This window comes from Camarhynchus parvulus, chromosome 12 (genome assembly GCF_901933205.1).
Source record: "Camarhynchus parvulus chromosome 12, STF_HiC, whole genome shotgun sequence".
Classification (NCBI taxonomy): domain Eukaryota; kingdom Metazoa; phylum Chordata; class Aves; order Passeriformes; family Thraupidae; genus Camarhynchus; species Camarhynchus parvulus.
In genome coordinates, this window is record NC_044582.1 from 3,967,914 (window position 1) to 3,988,719 (window position 20,806).

Genomic DNA, 20,806 nt, shown 5'->3' on the forward strand with positions numbered 1-20,806 from the left:
CTAGACAAGTAACTGTTGTCACTGCAGGTTTAAATGAGGAAACAAAGCTCCTGCAGCTCTGTGTAGAAGTATTTCTCTAAAGGAAGGATAGGAAGGAAATGCAAGCTTAGACCACCTACAGCTCTTGATCCTTATCCTACAGTTAAGGCTTGCAATTACTAAGCTAAAAAGAGAAAATAAAACCCAGGAAAAAATACCTTCAAATGCTCAAGTTTTTTATCTGCTGTGTTATGGGCTTTGGCTATTAAAATGTAAGAAAAGAAGAGGGATGAAAGCAGAAGTAGGAGACATTACGTGGCAGCAACTGAAAATTATATAAAAAAGATGTGTCTAAAACTCAACACACCCTAGTGTCTACTTCTAATTTATGGAGGAACAATTGCACAAAACCTTCCATAGTTTGAGCTCTCCTTTCAGACTCTAGACACTAAAACAACTACTTACAAACTGTGCTGAATAATTTCTGAAGTCTTTGATGGGACTTACAAAAATATTATTTTCTTTTATTTCTTACATACCTAATAGCACTTTAAAATTGTTGCCTTTTTTTATAACAATGGAATTTTCAGATCTGAAGGTAGAATTTCAGAACTGCAGAAAGTTCCAGTGTAGTCCATGTGACCCTCACATGATCCATTATTCTGCAGTTGGGGAGCCCCCATTAAATACAAGGAATCCAACAATTCTGATATTGATTCTGGTGGATTTTGAATGCACAAAGGCAGGCAACATTCCTCCCAGGGTATTAGAGATGTGCCCACAAGGAGAGGAGCACTGCTCTTACCACATACAGCTGTTTCCAGAGCACGGCCCATTCCTGCAGCGTCGCTGTGACTTCAGTCACCACAGAATCTTCAAGTGGAACAACTGTTTCATATTGCCTGTAGAAAAACAGGGGGGAAATTAGGAGATGTACCTTGGAAAAGGTAGGAAAAGAAATGTGACAGTAAAAAGTGCAGTAATTTGTAGAATTCCAGAACTTGAATTTGTTCAACATAAAGAGAGTATCTTAAGGGGATCATTTGGTCTGTTGTAAAACTGAAGCAACCCCAGAGTCACAGCTACTGCTCCTCCATTACATTCCACAAGATTAAGCTTATGTGAAGCATTTCCTTGTTACCTGTTCAAAAGACATACTTTCATTGTAATCAAGGTCAATGAAAAGTTTTCATTACTACAGAATGTTAAATTAGCTTGCCTGTAAAGTGGGGTCCTTCACAATTTGGGTCCCTTCCTTAAGCCTGTCTACCCCCTTCCCCCCCTTCAATAATGTTAGCCAATATCAAAACTACCCAAAATACCTGCTGTCTACTAACATGTCCTATCCAGAAAGCTTTTTCAACACTGCAGATGAAATCTGGGGGATCTATCCTCTAATCAAAAGAATAAAACTTGTTCCTTTGTGCTAAAGATATTCCAAAACCATTAAAGGAGAACCACAAGAGTGGCTTGGACTAAAAAGGGACTTCAAAGCTCATCTCATTCCACCCTCTGCCATGGGCAGGGACACCTTCCACTGTCCCAGTTGCTCCAAACCCCACCCAGCCTGGCCTTGAACACTTCCAGAGATGAGGCAGCCCCCACCTCCCTGGGCAAACTAAAAACCACAGCCTAAAATGTCTCCCTTAAATGTAAACCCATCATCCCTGATTCCTTGAGACCCTGCCAAAGGCCCTGTCCCCATGACCTTACAAGCCCCTTTTAGATACTGAAAGGGCACAAGCAGCTCTGTGCAGTGTTCTCTCCTCTCCAGCCCCACCTCTCCCCAACCTGTCCCCACAGCAGGGCTGCTCCACCCCTGGGGACAGTCCCTGTAAATCTCTAGGGACGTCTGGGGAGGGCAGGGACAGTGAGCAGGGCTGTGTGGTGTTCACTACCTGCCAGCTTCAACACATGCTCTGTTATTTCACAAGTGCTTATAATGGCACTTGAAATATATTCTGAAATAAAGAATTTTCAAACAAAACCTGAAATAACCATGCCCCTCTGGTTCAGAACTGCATTACATTCTGTGGTGCCAATTGGTGCACAGGGCTTTGATACTTCTAAACAGTGTATCAGCTTTTCTAATAAGAACCTGAACTGGTTGCCCTTCACAAACTCTAAACTAACATCAAGGACTAATTAACTGCACATCACAGGGAACTGCTCCTTCCCCTAAGGGCAGTACACATTAGGAGTGGTTATTCTATGCAATATACAGCATTTTATTTCACCCCAAAATGATGAAGCATCACTATTACAGCTGCCCTTACTGAGGCCCTTTGGGAACAAATCTACAATTCAAGACTATCAGAAGTCACCTGTTTTTCTACAGGTAGTTCACTAAGAGCCATTTAATACATTTTAACTTCCACATTTAATTTGTTGCCTCAGGTCACTGTCTGAAACACTGCAATTATAAATCTCCCCACAGCAGCCTTTATCTGGAATACGCAAGTAAAAGCAGCAGTGAAAACACAAGACATTGATTTCAGGAGTCTCAGTCAATCTCACAGGAAACTTTGCAGGTTCCAGAGCCCCCAGTCAGTAACTCCCTATACGTGACATTTCCACCAGTGTTGTTATTCCCATTGACTGAAAAAACCCACTGCCAGCAACACAGGAATGCAAACAAAGAGAAGGGCAGAAGTTTTCAGCAGTGCACTTCAGTGACTCTTTGGGTGAGGTGGGAGGGCTGGATCCTTTGGAAAACATTCAAGGTAACACAGCTAAGATGGGCTGTCTACTGACTGGTGCCTCCATAACAAATAGGGAAATACAGTATTCTGCCAGTGAAAGAACAAGCAGAAATGGAAGAATATAAGTAGAGTTCTTTAAGTGCACGTGTTTCAAATGATACCTCTAAAGTTACAATTTTATGAGCCAAAGCAGAGTAACCATCAGACCTGATTCTTGCTATATTAAAAACAAACAAGCCACCTCCCAACTCTGTAGAATTACATTTAATTTTCAAGCCCTCATACACAAAAAAAGATACAATGAACTAAAACATCTCTGTAAGTTTCAATAATTATTTCTTTGTTTCCCTTCTAGATAAAAAGTACTGTAACTTCTTAAAAAGAAGGAAAAATACTCACCCTCTGTTACTGACAATTGCCTTTTTCAAGTGAATATAATTTGCAGGAAAAATCCCCTGCAAAAGAAAAAAAAATCAGTCCATTAGAAAAATACATTTGCAGTTTTCAGCATTGGTAACCTAGGCCACAATAAATAACTGCCAATATATCTATTAAGAAGCCCCCAAACAACCACTGTGTCAAAGCTGCCAGTCACAACTCTACATTCGGATTAGTAACAATTGACTCTTTTAATCTGTCTTAGACCAGGACACCACACTGGACCAAACCTCCACCTGGGAAGAGCAGAGAAGTGGCTCTTCTGCAGTTTGCAGCACAGCACCTGCAGCTTCCAGAGCAGGCTGATTGGGGGTGACACAGACAGAGGCTTAAAAAGACAAATTAAACTGAAAGCCCACCATCAAATTTACATTGAACCCTCAAGGACAAAAGTATTCTATTACTTGCATACCCCGGAGCTGTCAGTTTTTCTCCCTTTCAAGGAAAAGCTGTTCAAACCCACTTGGGACACCTCCAGTTATCTGTCTTTTACTGTTCCCATGAGGGCTGGACTCTGACCTTGCCTGTGCCAGTGTGCTCTTGTGTGTTGAGACATGGGGAAAAGGGAATTTAATCCAACCTTTTCCCAGTGTTCCACATTCTCCCTAAAGCACACAGCCCTGAATCCTAACAGCAAAGTCTGTCAGTGTGTAAGAACAGCAACCTGCACTTCAGTGGGAAATACAGAAGCAGCATTGGAAAGCTTTGGATTAAAAACCAGCTGACGGCTCTAACAAAAATGTCAGCAATCAAGTGTGGGCTTTCACTTTTTAGAGCTTTAAAATCATACAATTTCAAAAGAAAAATTTTTGGGGTGGGGGGCGAGGCAAGTTGAAAGGAATATTAAGTACATAAGATTCCAAATGCTAAGGAAAATTCTTTCTTGTTCATAGGCAAGACTAAAATTATAGAAGGAAAAATGGTGAATCTAAGAGGAATGGCTTCATCAGGAAAAGAGTAAATGTGCTTGCTTTCAGCCACATGAAAATCCAGCAAGAAAAGGAATGCTACTTCACTTCCTTGTTTGGTTCACTTCTGGTTAATGCTGCTTATTCCTGGTATCTAAGAAACCAGGGAAGGTTTGAAGGGCTCTCCTATAAAAACTGAACATATACACAAGCAGAAGTACCAACACACAATAACTGCAGATATTTCATTAAAAGAGTATCATAGTCATGTCAATGTAATACAGGCCATTTTAAATTCCATAATACATAGGTATTAGGTAAACATGAGGAATCTGGTACTCTTCTCTCTTTAAAGGCAAGCAATATTTAAACCAACACATAATAAATAAAGTGAAGCTCATATAGAAGCACCTATTGGCATGTTTGGATACAAACATTTAAAAAAACTTAGATGTCCTCACAAACACAATCATACCAGAACAGTCAAAAAAGCTCTCCAAGAGCAAAAACAATGGGAAAAATTGGCAAATAACCAAATGAAATTGTTAAACTGTAAAAATATGAGACCACCCCCAACAACTTACAAAATCCTTTTTCAACAGACTTTTTTCAAAGTTTTCTTAGATTAACAATTCAATTTATTAAATGTGTTCTTTAAAATGCTGCATTTAAGCAATGCAATATCACCCACCTATGCTTTTCTTAGGGGAGTAGGGTGGAGAGCATCAAACTGGATGAGATTTATATATGTTGAAAAAAATTACATGTTATATGTCAGAGAGGTTTCTGATCCTTTGAGTGATTAATGAGTATCACTCAATTTAAAAAGAAATCCAATCCTCCCACATGAAAAAAGTTACAGAAGAAAAATTAAAAGTTTACTGGATTGCAACATTAAAATAGATTTAATCTGCCATTAGATTAACGAATGTATTCATGCTCACCTTGACACTGGGCTTCTTAATGGAAACACCTCTGTACCAACCTGAAACCAGATAAAACACATTATAGTATTTGTGGCACTGCTGTCTTTACACAGAAGCAAACTGACTACAACTATGCAGTTACTGAGATCATCTAAAAAACCAGCTGTGCCTCATATAGGTAAAATTTTTACAATATTTTTTTGTTAGGGCTTTTTGTAAAATTACTTTTATTTTGCTATGCAATAATGACAAACCCTTAACAACCAGCAATGCTTTTGTTTCTTCCCACCAGGAATAAAAGCAGATTAGCTAGTTCTCATACTAATAATCCTTAGTCACTGTGGCAAAGATTCATTCAGCACTCAGGGAAGAGTCTGCACTGAACACTTTTCTTCCAGGCTGGCACATGAGTCTTGTTGCAGTGCTTATCTTGACAAAATCTCCAGACTTCAGAAACCTGCAAAAGCCATTATCATACATTTCTAATGTGCTTTAAACAAATATAAATTCTTTGCATATGTCTGGTCTTACAAATGCCCGAGTAGAGAACAGGCTTTAGGATCTAATTTACACACCCCATTATTGTTCTGGTATTCCCCATCAAGAAACAGCTCCAGACAGGACAATAAATGAGGAGTAAAATACAAAGCTGCTAAAGCTGCAAGTGAAACAGAAAAACTCAGTTCCTGCTGCTCCTCACAGGTGACAGTGGTGTCACTGCAGGACTCAGCTGGGAATAAAGCTGCTGAAATCCTCCCCAGGTGAGGAGTGGAAAAGCAGCACACTCTGGAGCTGGAACAGCCCCAGGCCTGCAGGGACAGTGGTGCCTGTCTGGGGAGGGGCCCTGGCCCTCCCTGGCCACCCCAAATTCCTGGGCAAACCTGGCCAGGCCCAAGCCAAGTTCAGCCCCCAGGTGTGATTAGAGCTGCAGCCAGTGCCAGCCAGGCACAGCCCTCACCTGCCCACAGCCAACACTCCACAGCAGCTAAATCCCATTAAAAGTGCTCTCATTTTCCCACTGACTTCCTACTTACTGTCTCTTTCCCTGCCTTATTTTAAATTGCACTGGTAGAACCTGCCAGTAATTTGCTATGGAAAATAGAGAAGAACAGAACAAAGGAACTGGGTATTTTGTCTCTCTTAGAAAAATGACTTCAGATTTGGCTGAATTATAATAAGAGTCTCATTGAGAGGATCAGATGTGGGGAAGAAGGTCTTGAATTTGCTTTAAAGACAGCCTGAGAGTCTTGAATTTTTATTTTGTTTTAAAAAGAGAATCTAAGTCAATATGAAATAAAATAACTGAAGAATTCAAGACAATTGCAAACCTTAGTAGAGAAAAATGTAAAAATTAAAATCCATCTTTTTCATTACACAAATTTCTCATGAAGATAGGACATAACACAAAGATTTGTTTTCCTATGACATCATTGTTTATATCTTAAAAATAAACTATTGTTGTTTTGAATTCATTTTAGCTGATCAAACTTTAGGGCAATCATATCAATATAAACATAAATGCACAAACAACATATACAGATCCTTAACATGAGTGATTTCTAGAACTCCACACAACTGTGCCCACACCTGCTTTTGAGCAACAGATGCTTCATATTTTTAAGGTCACAGAAAAAATAAATGCATTTATCCTGTGATCCACTGTTACTAATATTAAATACAGTCTGTACTTCAGAAACAACAGGACATTTAAGCTCTAAGGCAAACAGAATGACAAACTTCTTGGTAAATGGGGAAAAGAAGTGGTTTTATCCAAGTTTGTGAACAGACCAGTAAAAAAACAAAACCCAGTAAAGGGGATGACCATCAATAATCTAGATCTGCAGGGTAGTAAACAAAAACCTAGCTAAATTCTGAAGCTTTTGTTCTTCATTCCAAAACAAATTTTCAAAGTTTACAAGCTCTGTGTCTACACAGTTGTGAAAAACAGGCAAGGAAGGACCCTGAGAAATCACCCAGCTCATCCAAGCCATGTCTCTAAATCTCTCCTCACATTCAGTCTGGTTTAAACAGCATCCAATCATTTATTATCAGGGCTGAAAAACACAGCACTCCTTTTCTGTGGAAAATTATCCACACATGTGTAAAGCCTAAATTCCAAGGTATTTCTGCACCAAATGCCAAGGAAACTCTATTTCTGCCACTCCACACAGTCCCATTTGAAAGCATTGGTGTTGCACAGGCAATTTTTTAGAAGAAACTTCTTTTACAGATCAACACTGGCCAGTAAAACTGCAGGTAACATGTGAAATTTTGGTATAGTACTTGGAAATCTGGCATATTCTCCTTACAACCTGAACTTTCTTTGGTTCTATTTAAATATTGGACTTTTTTTTTTCTTTTGGACATCATGGAAAATATTTTGTTGACTTCCCTCTTGTAGTTTTCTTCATATATTTGAGAAGTTGCTCAATTTCCTTTAATCTTATAAATTGTGCTCTCCAGATCTTACTTGTTATTTTATTTTTATCTTTTTTAATGTAGTTAAATTTTTTTAAAGTCACCTCTCTCTATTTTGAGTTTCCTTCAACTCTGTGCAAGCAAGAGACAGTCACAGAGCTCAGCAGAAGCTGAAAGCCCCACATTGTAAAATGCACAACTCATTCTGTATCACAAAGTAAAAGCTATGGGAAAAGGTACAATGCTTTTTTTAAAGGCACATTTAGAAAATTGCATCTGCATTACATTATTCCCTAAAATGAACTAAACCTGCATTCTGGAATTAGTCTTAAACACATTAATATTGATGTAATCATTTATCTTAAAGAGCATTTGTTTTGGAGGATTTAATGACAATAGTCATCAAGCCAAGGCAGATGCTTCATCTAATTGTGACCCCAACTTGCACTCCCTGGTCAGACACAACACTGACCAACGGCTTTAGGTGTCACTGCGCTGCAAATAATAACTTGTAATATTTCAGAGTTATGGCATGCATTTAGTGACACATGGTCTTCAGAGGGTACTGACTTCACAGAAATGCTGAAGATGGGATTTAAAATCAAGATGGAGAAAAACACAGCTATAAAGTGACAAGAATTTTGTGAATAAATTAATGTGAAACAATGATCATGCCTGCAATGAGGTTGGGTGGGGACACAGCTGAGATGGCTGACCTGAATCAACCAAAGGGATATTCCATACCACACACTCATTTGGCTCAAAAAAACCAAGAATTGGTCTATCAGAAATGCCACTCTAAAACTACCTGTACCTGTGGAAACCCAGTGGGGGAACCTGAAGCCACATTAGAGAATCTGCAAACTGTTGGACAAAGATTGAAAACCCCTCTTTCCAAAGGTGTGTCACACTCAGGAGTCTCAGCAATAGTGCAGCCCTAGTTAAGTTACACAAGTAGCTCTGGGGCAGTCCTGCACATCTCAACCTCTTCATTTCAGTGACTGGAAGAGCTACCAGTGATTTTTTTGATCTTTACTTGAAAGTGTGTTGAATGAAACCGGATATTCTTTCTAAAAGCCATCTCATAACCTTTTTCAGATTTCCACTTAAACCACAAGAGGTCTGTCACATGGAAACAGCTCACTCCTTTAGAGGACTCAGTTACAAAAAAGCAAAAGGGTTCCTAATTGAAAGATATTGATCTACTTTTCAGAAAAATAATGCTCAAGTATCAGAGTTAAGTAAAGAATCATGAGCTGCAGACTGTAGGAAAAAAGAAATTCTGCATATAATTCCTTGACAAACAAAATTCTGAAAATAAATTATATAAGTATTTATGGTAAATCCTGAAGCTAAAATTTGTTCTTAAATAAAGTACTGCTAGTTAAATCTGCTACAGGAACTCGAGCATTCTTTGTCCTACAAAAAATAAATGTACTTGGCAGTAATGTGAGTAACCCTCACACCTGGAGCAAAGCTGTCTTTTGCATACACAATCCAATAAACAATTGCTTTTACATTGTTATCTGCCTGTGAACTGCTCTGCTGAGCTGAAGGCACCCAAAGTGACCCAGGAGAGGGACAGGAGCAGTGCTCAGCAAAAGTTTCCCAAAGCCTGGAGTGCTCTGTCCTGAGCTGGCTGCTCTGCACATGCCAGGCAGGAGCAGCAGCAGCTGAATCCCTGGCCCAGCCAGCCTGCACCACGTCAGGGGCAGCCTGGGGCCAGCAGAGCCACAGGAACAGGCTGGTAATGCTGCCAGGGACTGCATTATTACCATGCCAAAAGGCAAAGAGAGATGACATGTGTTTTATTGTGGCATTGGCCAGAGGGCTGTCAGAAGCCACTCTGGGCTCTGAAAGGTGACTTTCAGTAACTGGGCAAGATCTGCCACAGCAGAGGTGTGAGCCCAAGAGGCTTCATTTCCATGGGCACATCCCACAAAATGCAAAGAGGGAAAAAAGAATGAAAAGGGGGGGAAAAACCAACAGGAAAATGGATATCTCACTGGAGACATCTTCCTCAGGCCAAACACAAATGACTGGAAAAGAGTCACTTAGGCCCAGGCAGCCACAGGTGAGCTCCTGCCTCAGATGCGAGGAAACCTGCAGGGCTCCCACAGCACTGACAGCCTGGAGTGGGACTCCTCCCTCATCTGTATGGCACAGCTTGGAAGCATGGCAAAGGCATCACTTCTCAAGCACATTGAATTCATCAAGAATTTTTTAAAGAACCCCAATTGCAAGTTATATCTGCTGCTTAAGTGCTCCAAATACCAGAAACACTTATTTTGACCATGCCATCACTGCTGGAATAACTTTAAATATATTTTCTGCATGGTTTAAAAACACAATTAATGTACACACATGAAAACCATGTAGATAAATACTTGTGTGGCTGGCAGAATTTGCATGGATAAGATAATATTCTTTTAACTGGTGCTTCAGGCATCAGCTGGTGTTTCTATTCTTCAGTGAATATACAAAATTCTCAAGGTAATAATTACAGTTACTGAAGTTATAGCATTTTTAATCTAAAGAAAATTGCCCTCTAGCAATAAAACCAAATGGACAAAACAGACATTTTAAATTTAGTCTGAATGCCACTAGTTCCTGACAGCCACTGCCTGTGGCAGGGCAATGGCCATGTGACTCGAAAGACAGAATGTTCTTTAGAATGCACAGTCCAAACGTGTGTTTCAAACAAGGAGTTGTTTGCCACTTGACAAAAGCAAACTCCATCTTTCAGCATTTCCAGTGCCACACTAACACCCCTCCAGCTCCTCCAGGCATGGCAGGCAGAGCAGAGAACTCCACTTGGTGTTTCAGTTCTCCCTCAGTGCCAAGATCATAGTGGAAGGGCTCAGACAGAGGGAAAGCTGCGAATGACAAGCAAAGGCCCAAGTGGTGCCTTGATAAACATTTCTAACATTTGAGTAAGACCAGTGGAGGATCTGAGAGTCCATTGTGAAAGCAGTAACTACAAAACCTCCCTGGAACACCTCGTGCTTTACAGATGGTGTGTGTTTGATGGAAACACAGGTGGAGCCTTTGGCAGCTGCAGGAGAAAGGCAGGTACCAGGTCCATGAGTCTTATTTACTGGAACAGTGGGCAGTGGGAGGCCTTTGTCAGACCTAGGAAGGGTTAAAAACCAGTGATTTAGATATTTGTGGTTTGGTATGAAGGCACACAGAGGAGCAGGCACACAAATTTGGGGAAATCTAAAAGTTCCAATTTCAAGCATGTAAACAAGATCCAAACTCAAAAAGACAACTCTTATTTCCTTTAAAAAAGGCATAGACAACCACAATACTTTTTAACATGTTATCAGTTGGTAGTTATATTTATATTTATTAACCTTAGAGATAAATACATGTATGTGGGTGTGTGTGTATTCACTTACATTTGTTTCTTTACTTTGCAAATATCAATAAAACTTAGAGGCAGTGGTACCCAGAATCTTGAAATAGGAAATTCCCTCCTCTTTCATTCAATTGCTCTAAAAGCATGGACTGCTTCTTATACCAATCACTACAGAAGAGCACTTGCTCTTTTATAATACAAATACAGTTATTCAGTAAGTTATGATTAAAAATAAGCACATTCACAAGTACAGCTACTCTTTGAATCTTTGTCAGCCTTGAATTCTCCAGCAAGTCTCTGAAATCATAGCTCACATCACTAAAAGTTTTCGTGTATGTGAATCTTTTCAACCCAGACAGAAAAATCCCTGCTGCAGACAATTATGCATAAACTATTCAAGAAGTGAAGCTGAAACAGCAATGGATCTCCTGTGACTCTCACAGCAGTGACCCTTATTTTACGTGGGTTAACATTATTTTATCCAGTCTGTCTACACAAAAGAATCTCCAGCAAAGAACGCAGAAGTAGAGGACCCTGTTAAACAACCACTTAGACAAGAATGCTTAAAAAGCAACTGCTTTTTTTCCCCTTTTAAGAGTCTGCTTTGCACATTTAGTGTGCTTTTTTGCATAATTCACACATGCAAAAGCTGCAGCACAGACCATCTGAATATTCAGATGAGTTTCATAGTGTGGAGTTCCAGATGTTATTATCAAAATTAATCTATCTTTTTATACATAAAGTCCATGGTAAAGGCACATCAACCAAAATGACAGGATGGAGGGCTTAAATCCAAAACCAAAAAAATTCTGTACAAACCATCTTCCATCCAGGAAAACCCTGTCTGAGGACCTCCTTTCTCAGCAATTTGAAGACTGGCATGAATTGCTTTTGAGGAATCATCCTCAAAACTACCAGCAAAGGAAATAGTCAAAGCCTAATTATTTTAACACTGTAAAGACAAGTTGGATTATCCACTTGCTTTTCCATAAAAAACCTGCTCCTTGGAGATCATACTTTTATATCCCAATTTTAAAAATTTCCCAGAAATGGCTGGAAAATACCATGACTGCTTTCAGCAACATACAGTGCTTAATTCCCTTAGATTTATCTCATCCTAAGCAAAGGGATACTGTTTTCCTGAGCTTGCACCACATTCTAATTTACAAGACCTGGTAGAATAATTACAATCTGCCCTCGGTGTGTGAGCACAGCTTAGCCCATCACAGCATTTGTGGTTTTTAAAAAAGCATGGGATTGTTTACAGCAAGCTTCTTTGTGGGCAATTTTCTCCACTGCACTGCAAAGCTCTCATTCGAGAGAATTTTTACAAATGTATGTTACTAGAAAAATTAGCATAGAGAAGGTGACTGTTTGTGATGAGTTAAGTCAGTGGGAAAACAAACACCTGAGTACAAGAAAAAGCATCAAGAGCAAAAGACAGTTCTAGGCATGAGAGGCAAAGCAGAGCCTGCAGAAGGTCTGGGGAGCAAGATTAACACTGGAGATGAAAAATTACTTTAAAATGAACAAACAAAAACCCACATCTACAACTTTGTGGAATGTTAATTTGGAATTCAAATTTGTGGATCTGGGTTTTGAATTTGTTCAGCACTTCAGGAATAAGGTTACATTATTCCACCTCAGACTACAGTGAAACATGTACTCTTATTGTATCTTGTCAACCTATTTTTCACCAGACACGTTTTACAACACTTACTTGAACGTTAGGATAGGAATAATTTTCCTTTTACATACAACTTCAATCACATTCTTCATTGTGAATAAAACAGAGCATTAGGACATTCGATTTATTCACACACAGACATCTCCAGCCACATAAGAACTATAAAATTTACAAGGGCATTTTGCTTTAGGTACAAAAACACATATCAAAATGAATTCAAAAAAATCCCCCTAAACCCATATTTTTTACATTTTTTCTGGTATTGCTAATCTATTTAATAACTAATATTTTCAACCTGTTCAGATGTTTCTAAGTAATTAAACTCATACGCTTAATAGAAATGCATAACAGTAACATTGAGAAAATACAGTAAAAAAAAGATACTGATTCTGTACTTCACATGATGAAAATTCAGTGTAAGACCCAGTTACAATACAACAATCAGGTCAGGGTTCAAGATTTTCTGGACAGATGGTTAACTTCAAACACACTGACCCCCTATCAGACTGGATTAGTGCCAAGAGCACTCAGCCTTTCCTACGGAAAGTGGGTCAGAGTAGGTTTTATTCAAGTGCTTTGATTTGATGCATCATAATTTCCAAAGAACTTATTAAAATCTGCTAGATTAAGATATTGGTATATTCTTACATGGAAAATGGGGTTCCTTCTTGGACATCACACTTACCTTCACATTTCTCCAGGATCTGGACAGTTTCACCTAGTTCCAGGACCAAGCCTTGCGGAACAGTTCCTCGGAAGCTGCATATCACTGGAGGGTGGGGAAAAAGAGAGAGAGACATATGAGGCTTGGATCTTTGTGTGAATTTTCTTCTAAGCATAGCCCTTGAGCTCACTCCCTGCATAAAAATAGCTCTTACATAGCTGCCCAGAAAACCTGTCAGCCAACTTTTCCTGATCAGGTGTGTTTATTCCGGCCCTTATCGGAAATTAAGCTCAACAATACCATAAAAGCTGAGCTTTTAAAAATATTTTTAAATTAAGCAAGGCTTGTAATCACTTTAATCAGCAACCTCTGATTTATATTGCATACAAGGATTTCCTTGTCTCACAATTCTTACTCTACTCTACAACCCATCAATGGAACAGGCTGCCCAAATTGCAGAGATTAAAACAGGAAATCAACTCCAGCAATTACTTTTCTCCAAGTTCAAACTATTTCAAATATCATCTGTGTATCTAATAGACTGCAAAAATCCTACAATACCATAGATTTTATTTAAGCAGATATATGAAAGAATCCATAAGAATCTGTACTTTTCATAAGCACTATCTAACAAGACAACACATCTTACTTTTCCAAGTATCTTTAATTTTCATTAACCAGGGAAAATAAAAACCCACCTTAATGTTTCAGAAAATAATGACACAATAAATACAAATACTAAATGAAACTCGATTGCTAAAAGAAGTTTTAAAAATTCACGGTGTATAATGATATAGTCTTCAGCTATATTTATAAAAATACAAGAGGGACATGGACATGGGTAATTCTCTCAAACATGAATAAAGGGTGAATTGCACGTAAGGTCCTACGTCCCCCAGGCCCAGCATTAAAAACTCTCCCAGGCACAGATTGAATGCGAGCACTCCAGTACCCTGCTCCAGGTAAACACACACCCAGGAGAGCTCCCCTGCCACCGCCACACCCCGGAGCACTACAAGTGGAATTCCACGAGCTGAAACAGTGACCCCCAGTGGGCACCATCCTCTTCTCCAATTCAAGAGAACATTCACTCCCCTTGGAATGCAAACACTCCAGCTGTGGTCAAAGTGCTCCCATGTGATGGAGGCACATTGCACAGAATATTCTGAGTTGGAAGGGACCCACCAGGATCACTGAGTCCAACTCAAGGGAATGGCCCCTAGAGCAATCAAACCCATGGCCCTGCAGCTCCCAGCACCATGTTCCAAGCAGCTGAGTCCAGCTCCTCCCTAAAGATCCTCCCATGCCAAAGCCATGAGTCCCTTCTGACTGCACATGAAGCAGACAGGCTGAAGCCCAGGGGAAAACACCATGGAACCCAGGACTCCCACCTGCACCATGTACCATGAGGCAGGGCTTTTTTAACCTTGAATTTCTAAGAAATAATGAGAAACACAGAGACAAAACTTCCACCAAAACAAAACTGCATTTTAACTCTTTGCACACACTTCATAATGGGCAAGGGAAAGGAAGAACAAACTACACCCAACAGGCAAACACCCAGATGAGGCCAATACAAGAAAGAGTGAAAAAAGATCTAAAGGGAACCAAATGGCATCAAATGCTTGCATTTCCCCAATGAGACTCAACGCAGGATTAATCCCAAGAGTTAAGAACTTAGAATTTCATCAAGAAGCCTAAACTGCTCTCTCAGCTCTTATGGCCCAGCAGAAGTCACCGTCAGTTAAATGAGGCTTTAAATTCTTGTTTACATCAGAGGCGGGAGAAACACAACAACTGGCTCCAGACTGGAATAATGCAGACAGCATAATCCAACAAAAACTCAGCTCATCAGCATTCTGGATCCATTCTTCACCCATGAAGAAATCATAAATATGGATTTCAACCAAAGAAAAACTACTGAAAGCCTCTCCCAAAGTGCAGGAACACTGACAACTGAAATGATGAACTGGCAGGACATAAACCTCCAATGGCTTTTCCTTCTTTTTTTGCCACTTCAGTATTTTACAAAGCTGGATTCCTTAAACACAGAAAATGTTTTCTTTTTTCTAATTTACAATTTTACCAAATTAGGAACATACAAGTTGATTTGCAAAATACCACAAAGTCCTGTATTAAAATGTGATTTTTTATTCAAACCAACAAAACCCCTAAAAAAAATAACGTATGTCTCAAAAAGGGGAATTTCAAACACCATGGGTAAAAAGCTACCTTTGAAAACACCAGAAAACAAAATGGAGAAGTGTTAATACAGTAATAAGATATTCATTTATGAGAGTAATTTTAGATACATTAATAATTTTAAGAATTAATATAGGCATGATAATATTAAAAGCCAGTTGCCAGACCATTTTCATCTGTTCTGAACATGCCATGGATCTCACGACAGACACCAGCCATGGGACATGTGGGTGTTAGTGGTTGTAGACAATAGAAAAGTTAAATCATGGAGGAAAAACAACTTGATTATTCTTACTCAGCCAAGCCCAACAAGAAACAGTAACTTTAGTATTATTGCATACTAACATTGCATTAGGTGCTCTGAATTAACAAACAGCAGCTGAATTCCTATGACAATTAGTTACTATATTAAAGCTACTGAATCAAGGATGCAGCTGGGAAAGAAATGACCAATTCTTTGGACATCAAATATCTGCTTACTATGTTATACCACAGGTGAGTTTGGAATAAAAGCTAAGGAAAGGTACCAGGAAAAGACAGTACTGGGGGTTTTTTCAATTGCTGACAGAACAATTTTTAAAAATATGGTCAGGAATGGTGACTTTAATATATTTAGTCTTACAGAAAGTAATTCTAATAGCTGTGTTAGTTTACAGACACAAACTGTCCATTTTTAACAGGATTCTACTGTCACACAAAGAACATCTGATACAAGGACTGTACAATACGTAATTAACTCTTCAGAATTCAGAACTCTGCTCATAAGATAAACAAAGCTCTTAGGTCTACTTCACTCAAAAAAAAGAATAAATAAGCAAAAATTACAAAACAGAAATCAACTGATTCCATCAGCTCTAGATACAATCTTGGTGATCATACTCAATTAGAAAATTAATTCTCATACAAAAGTAACATTCCTCCTTCATTCTCAATACAACAGTATTGAATCTAATTCCTTTTGTAATCATCAATAAATTAAGTTAGTCCCTTCTGTTTGACAATTTTTATAATCAATCCATAGGATTGGTGAATAGCAATATAGGTATTATCAAAACAGTGCAAACCAAATCTCAAGAGTAAATTATTTTCCAGCCACACTAAATCAAAGTCAGGAAAAATTAAAGAATCCAAGTAAATTGACCCAATAGACCAAACTGACTTGCTAAACTGTGTAACAAGAACAAAATTTAACACTTCTGAAATAAAAAAGAATGGTAAAACAACTCCTGATTATGACAGAATCACAGAAATTTAAGGCTCTTTTATAGTTTTATTTATTATTCCAACAACTACTTCCAAAAAAAGTTATGGATGTTACTCATTTGTTAAGCTAAAAATGCATTATGTAAGACAATCTTATTTATAGAGTCACTTTTAGGTACACAGTTCTTCTTAGCAGCATTATTTGAAAAATATGATCACAAATATAAATGGGAAATACAGAGTAATTCAACTATTCTGAAGAAAACCATTTACAGAGAGGACTCTGACAACTGATTTCTTTCCTTTCCCTGTAAAGAGAAATTCTTTACCCTAAATGATCACCTACAAACTGTCCATCAATCCATAAGCTTCCATCATTTCTTACAAGATCCATGTCCTTGGTCACCAGAACACACAAGTAACACATCATCCAAACAGGCAGAAAGCAAAGTTCTTACCCACCAGTTCAGAGATCTGACTGATCCCTCTTGGACTCCAGGACACATTGCTGAAATATTTAATATCCATTTTCAGCTATGAAGCCCCTTGCCATCATTCAGCTCTATAAGGAGGTCATAGTTCCTCTCACAAAGTCATTTCAGCCAGCAGTTACAGCCCACATCCACTAAAGAGGAAAGCTTTGAAAAAGCATCACATGCCATGTGATCCAGGAATTATCTCCAGGACTGAAGTCCCTTATCTGTGGTACTTAAACTGGACCACAGCAAAGGAAATCCTTCCCTCTTCACCTCTGGAATTTATCAGTAAGAAAGGCACAACCCAGTTCACACAGGCAGTGACTCTCATGCTGTACCAGAACACATGAAGGGATTGTGGGGTACAGCGTATAAGAACAGATGGCATTGGAATAATGGTTTCAAAAGTCAAAGATCCAAGAGATGACAGATTTTTCCTTGCCCATGGATATGCCCTGACACAGTATAATATAAACAGCTGCACTGCAAGTCACCAACAGAAGAGAAACTGCATGAAAAAACAAACAGGACCTGTTAAGCCAATGCATCTTTGCACACCTCTGATTCCTCCTGTGCTCCACCTAAAGCAGCTCCTTGATATGTGAACAAAGATGATCCAATTGATACAAATCAGGATGTTTTACAAACTATGTTCTCAAACAGCCCCTGTCAATAGCTCTTGAAGAAACTGCACTTGGCTGTGATAAAGTGGGAAGGTGTTTGCACAGATAAATACTCAGCAAAGTGATGTGAAATAAAAGAGTCATTTCCCTTAGTGAGGACAGATTGAGCAGCAAGCTCTGAGGGGATCTCTGTTGGAATCTTTCCTGTTTCAAGTATTCCTAAATAATCCAAAAAAGCTCATTGTTTAGAGAAGCCACAAAGTTTATAAGGCCACTCAGGCTATTCAGATTAATAAAGAACTATAGATGGACCCAAGCTCCAGAACTGGCAGATGAGCAGTGTTCAGTTCACCTGCATGGCATTCCATGAGGGATGAACAATCCTCACCTCACACACAAAATCATCATCTCCTCCCTTGCTAGTGCCACACTGAGTGGAACCCTGGAATGTCAGAGGTCTTGCCATAAAACTCAGTGCTCAGCCACTGTCAGAGACCACCCCACATCACACAGAATATTGTCTTGCTGAAAAAGGGAAGACACCATTACCCACAGTACTGCATAAAATTCCCAATGAACCCCATGTGCCATTTTCCCCTTTGCCAAAAAGGACTGAACAGCATAAGAACAGGTAGAAAGAAGTGAGAGAGAACATAGCAAGGACTGAATAAGGACTTCTGTGTGATTGATTGTTAACCAAGACAGGACTTCTGTACCAGGAAGGCTGAAAGGGTGAAGAGGGAGAACTGACAGAAGGTGCACAGGGAACTGTTGCTATGCACCTCTTCCAGTTCAAAAAGCAGAGCAGTGTCAAATGAAGCAGCAGAGTTCAGAACTTAATTAAAGTACTTTTCCACACAGTGCACAAACTGTGAAAGTCCTCATGAGATACCGTGGGTGACAGAAATGAAATAATCACTGAAGCTCCAAAGCCAACAGGACAAACCCATGGATGTGCCCCACCCTGGGCTCTGCCCCATGCCAGGAAGCAGCGGAGCCCGGGGAAAGCTCCACCCCCACAGCCGGGGCAGACACGGGGCTGCAGGGCGGGGATTATCGAGCAGTCACCGCCTCAGCTTCTGCTGTCCTGGGCCAGTGACTGCTTTGGGACCTCATCTGAACTCCAGGATGGCAAAGAGGAGAGCACAACTCACAGAGAAACGCTGAATCAGATTTCACCTGTGTCATTGTTGCTTTCTGCTGCCAGCCACACAGGTGGTTTCATTTTTGCTGTGATATCATTTAAAATTTATCTTGCTCTTATAATTCTTTGCTATTCAGGTTCCCGTGTCCCAGCCTGCCCACCCAGTCTCACCTGGGCTGCACTGATCATTTCTCTTCTCAAATGGATGCCAATGCCCTGATAAGCACAGTAATAGAAATGTGTCACATTTGTCACATCAACAGTGGGAAAACCCAGGACAACAAGGAAATGCCAGAGAAGCACCCAGCCCAACACATCCAGCTGCTCATCCCCTTAAAACATCTTTTTTTTTCTTAGCATTTGCACAAAGTTATGCAATGAACTGACAGGACTACATGCCTTCTCATGTACTTTCTTATTTTTTAACCTATTTCTACACATTTCACTGAAGACTACAAAAATATTTTGATCTTGCATCATGTTCTATTTACACTACATAATATCAGTTCAGCTCATGAGTAATTTGTTTATTTCCATAAAGGAGCAGAGCCCTTTCCCTCCTCACTGTCCAAGATGTAACAATGAAAATCAGAAGGCCTTATTTAAGTGAGGGCTAAGAAACAAAATCAGTTCAAGAGCTTTCCATGTTTACATTGTTTCTTTTTCCTTCTCCAAATCTAAACTATGTGTCTCTAATCATTAAATCAGGCTTTTAAAAATTATTACTAATTTCCCAGATTTTCACATCCACAATAGAAATCATTGCTAATGGAACAGATCCAATATGCTAAACAACATTTTGATTTTTCTTTATCATAAGATGTTGGTAAGGCCATGAATTAATGGACTCTATGGGTTAATTTGGGGGGGGGGGAAATTGTAATTTCATGAATTTTCAACACATCTTTATTTACAAAAGTTAGATCTTCTTGGATTTCATGACAGTTTTTTCCAGTTCTCAACTCATTGTAATATTATTATCTGCCTTATTAAAATTCTGGTAGCTTGCAATATTTTTAGATGACACTTGCAGAACAAGTGGTTCAGGTTAAGTATGTAATTCAATTTTTATAAAAAATTACTGAGTGTACTGCACTCAGCTTGCAGTTATACAGATTATACTGACCATCCCTCAGTAGATCTTCAACTAAACCCATTCCAGGAGGAATGGCAGGGAGAACACATGGGAGAGGCACAGCTGCAGTTGTATTGCTCCATACCCAAAATACCTTGACAAGGTATAATCACACTGAGCAGACACTGAATTGTGCTCCGTGCTACAAATGTCAAAGCCCTCAAGTTCTCTGATGGTGTAATTTATGCTTTATAACACATGAGCATGCTTGAAACTCACACCTCTATCACACCAGCTAAGAATTTGGAGTATATGTTTACTTAGGGTAAACACAAACTCACAGTCCTTATTTCACAGTCCTTATACAGCATTTTGTATTCAACTGCTACTCACTGTCACCAGTTAACACAGAACACAAGCCAATCCCTGAGCTTAAAATTTATTTAGATTGATTAGTATTAAAGATTGAATTAAATACTAGATCATTATCAAATGAGCTAATATTTAATATTTAAGAAAATAATGGAATTACTCCAAACTGATAAACTAATATTATGATGAGCATGTATCTTTCCCTAAAACAATTTTTCCAATTAACCCAGCTATTAAAAGTGTCTAGTATGACACAATATATGCTAGGTTTAAGAGCTGAATAAGATAAACTTTATTTTCTTCCCTATAACACCCAGGTGATAAAAAAGGCTCCATGTAACCCAAGAGTCACCAGGTGAGACCAAAGATGGCTCTAAATGCAATACATTGTCCCCAACAGAAGCTAAAACAAGGAGGGCAATGAAGGGTGTTAGAAAAGAGCAAGGATGTGGCTTCCTCCAACTTGAGACATCTGTGGACTGGGCCTTCCTAGAAGAAGGTTTTTATTTGTATTAATTTTATATATGTATTTAGTAGCATTTTCTATACATTTTCTTCTATGGAGCCACCCAAATGTTGTGGAACCACATCAACTTTTAACAGCCCCATCAGCCCAGAACTCCACACG

General features: G+C 39.2%; 1 protein-coding gene across 11 annotated transcripts in view; it reads right to left on the minus strand.

Annotated features, from left to right (window-relative positions):
• The window catches only part of DOCK3 (dedicator of cytokinesis 3), a 185,327-nt gene that overhangs the window by 152,836 nt on the left and 11,685 nt on the right, over positions 1-20,806 (minus strand). For all 11 annotated transcript variants that reach the window (XM_030957084.1, XM_030957080.1, XM_030957079.1 and 8 more), the window contains exons 2-5: positions 13,105-13,188; positions 4,972-5,012; positions 3,081-3,136; positions 785-881 (exon numbers count right to left, since the gene is read on the minus strand). In XM_030957084.1, coding sequence (XP_030812944.1) covers positions 785-881; positions 3,081-3,136; positions 4,972-5,012; positions 13,105-13,188 — 278 coding nt within the window. The remainder of the gene's footprint in view (positions 1-784; positions 882-3,080; positions 3,137-4,971; positions 5,013-13,104; positions 13,189-20,806) is intronic.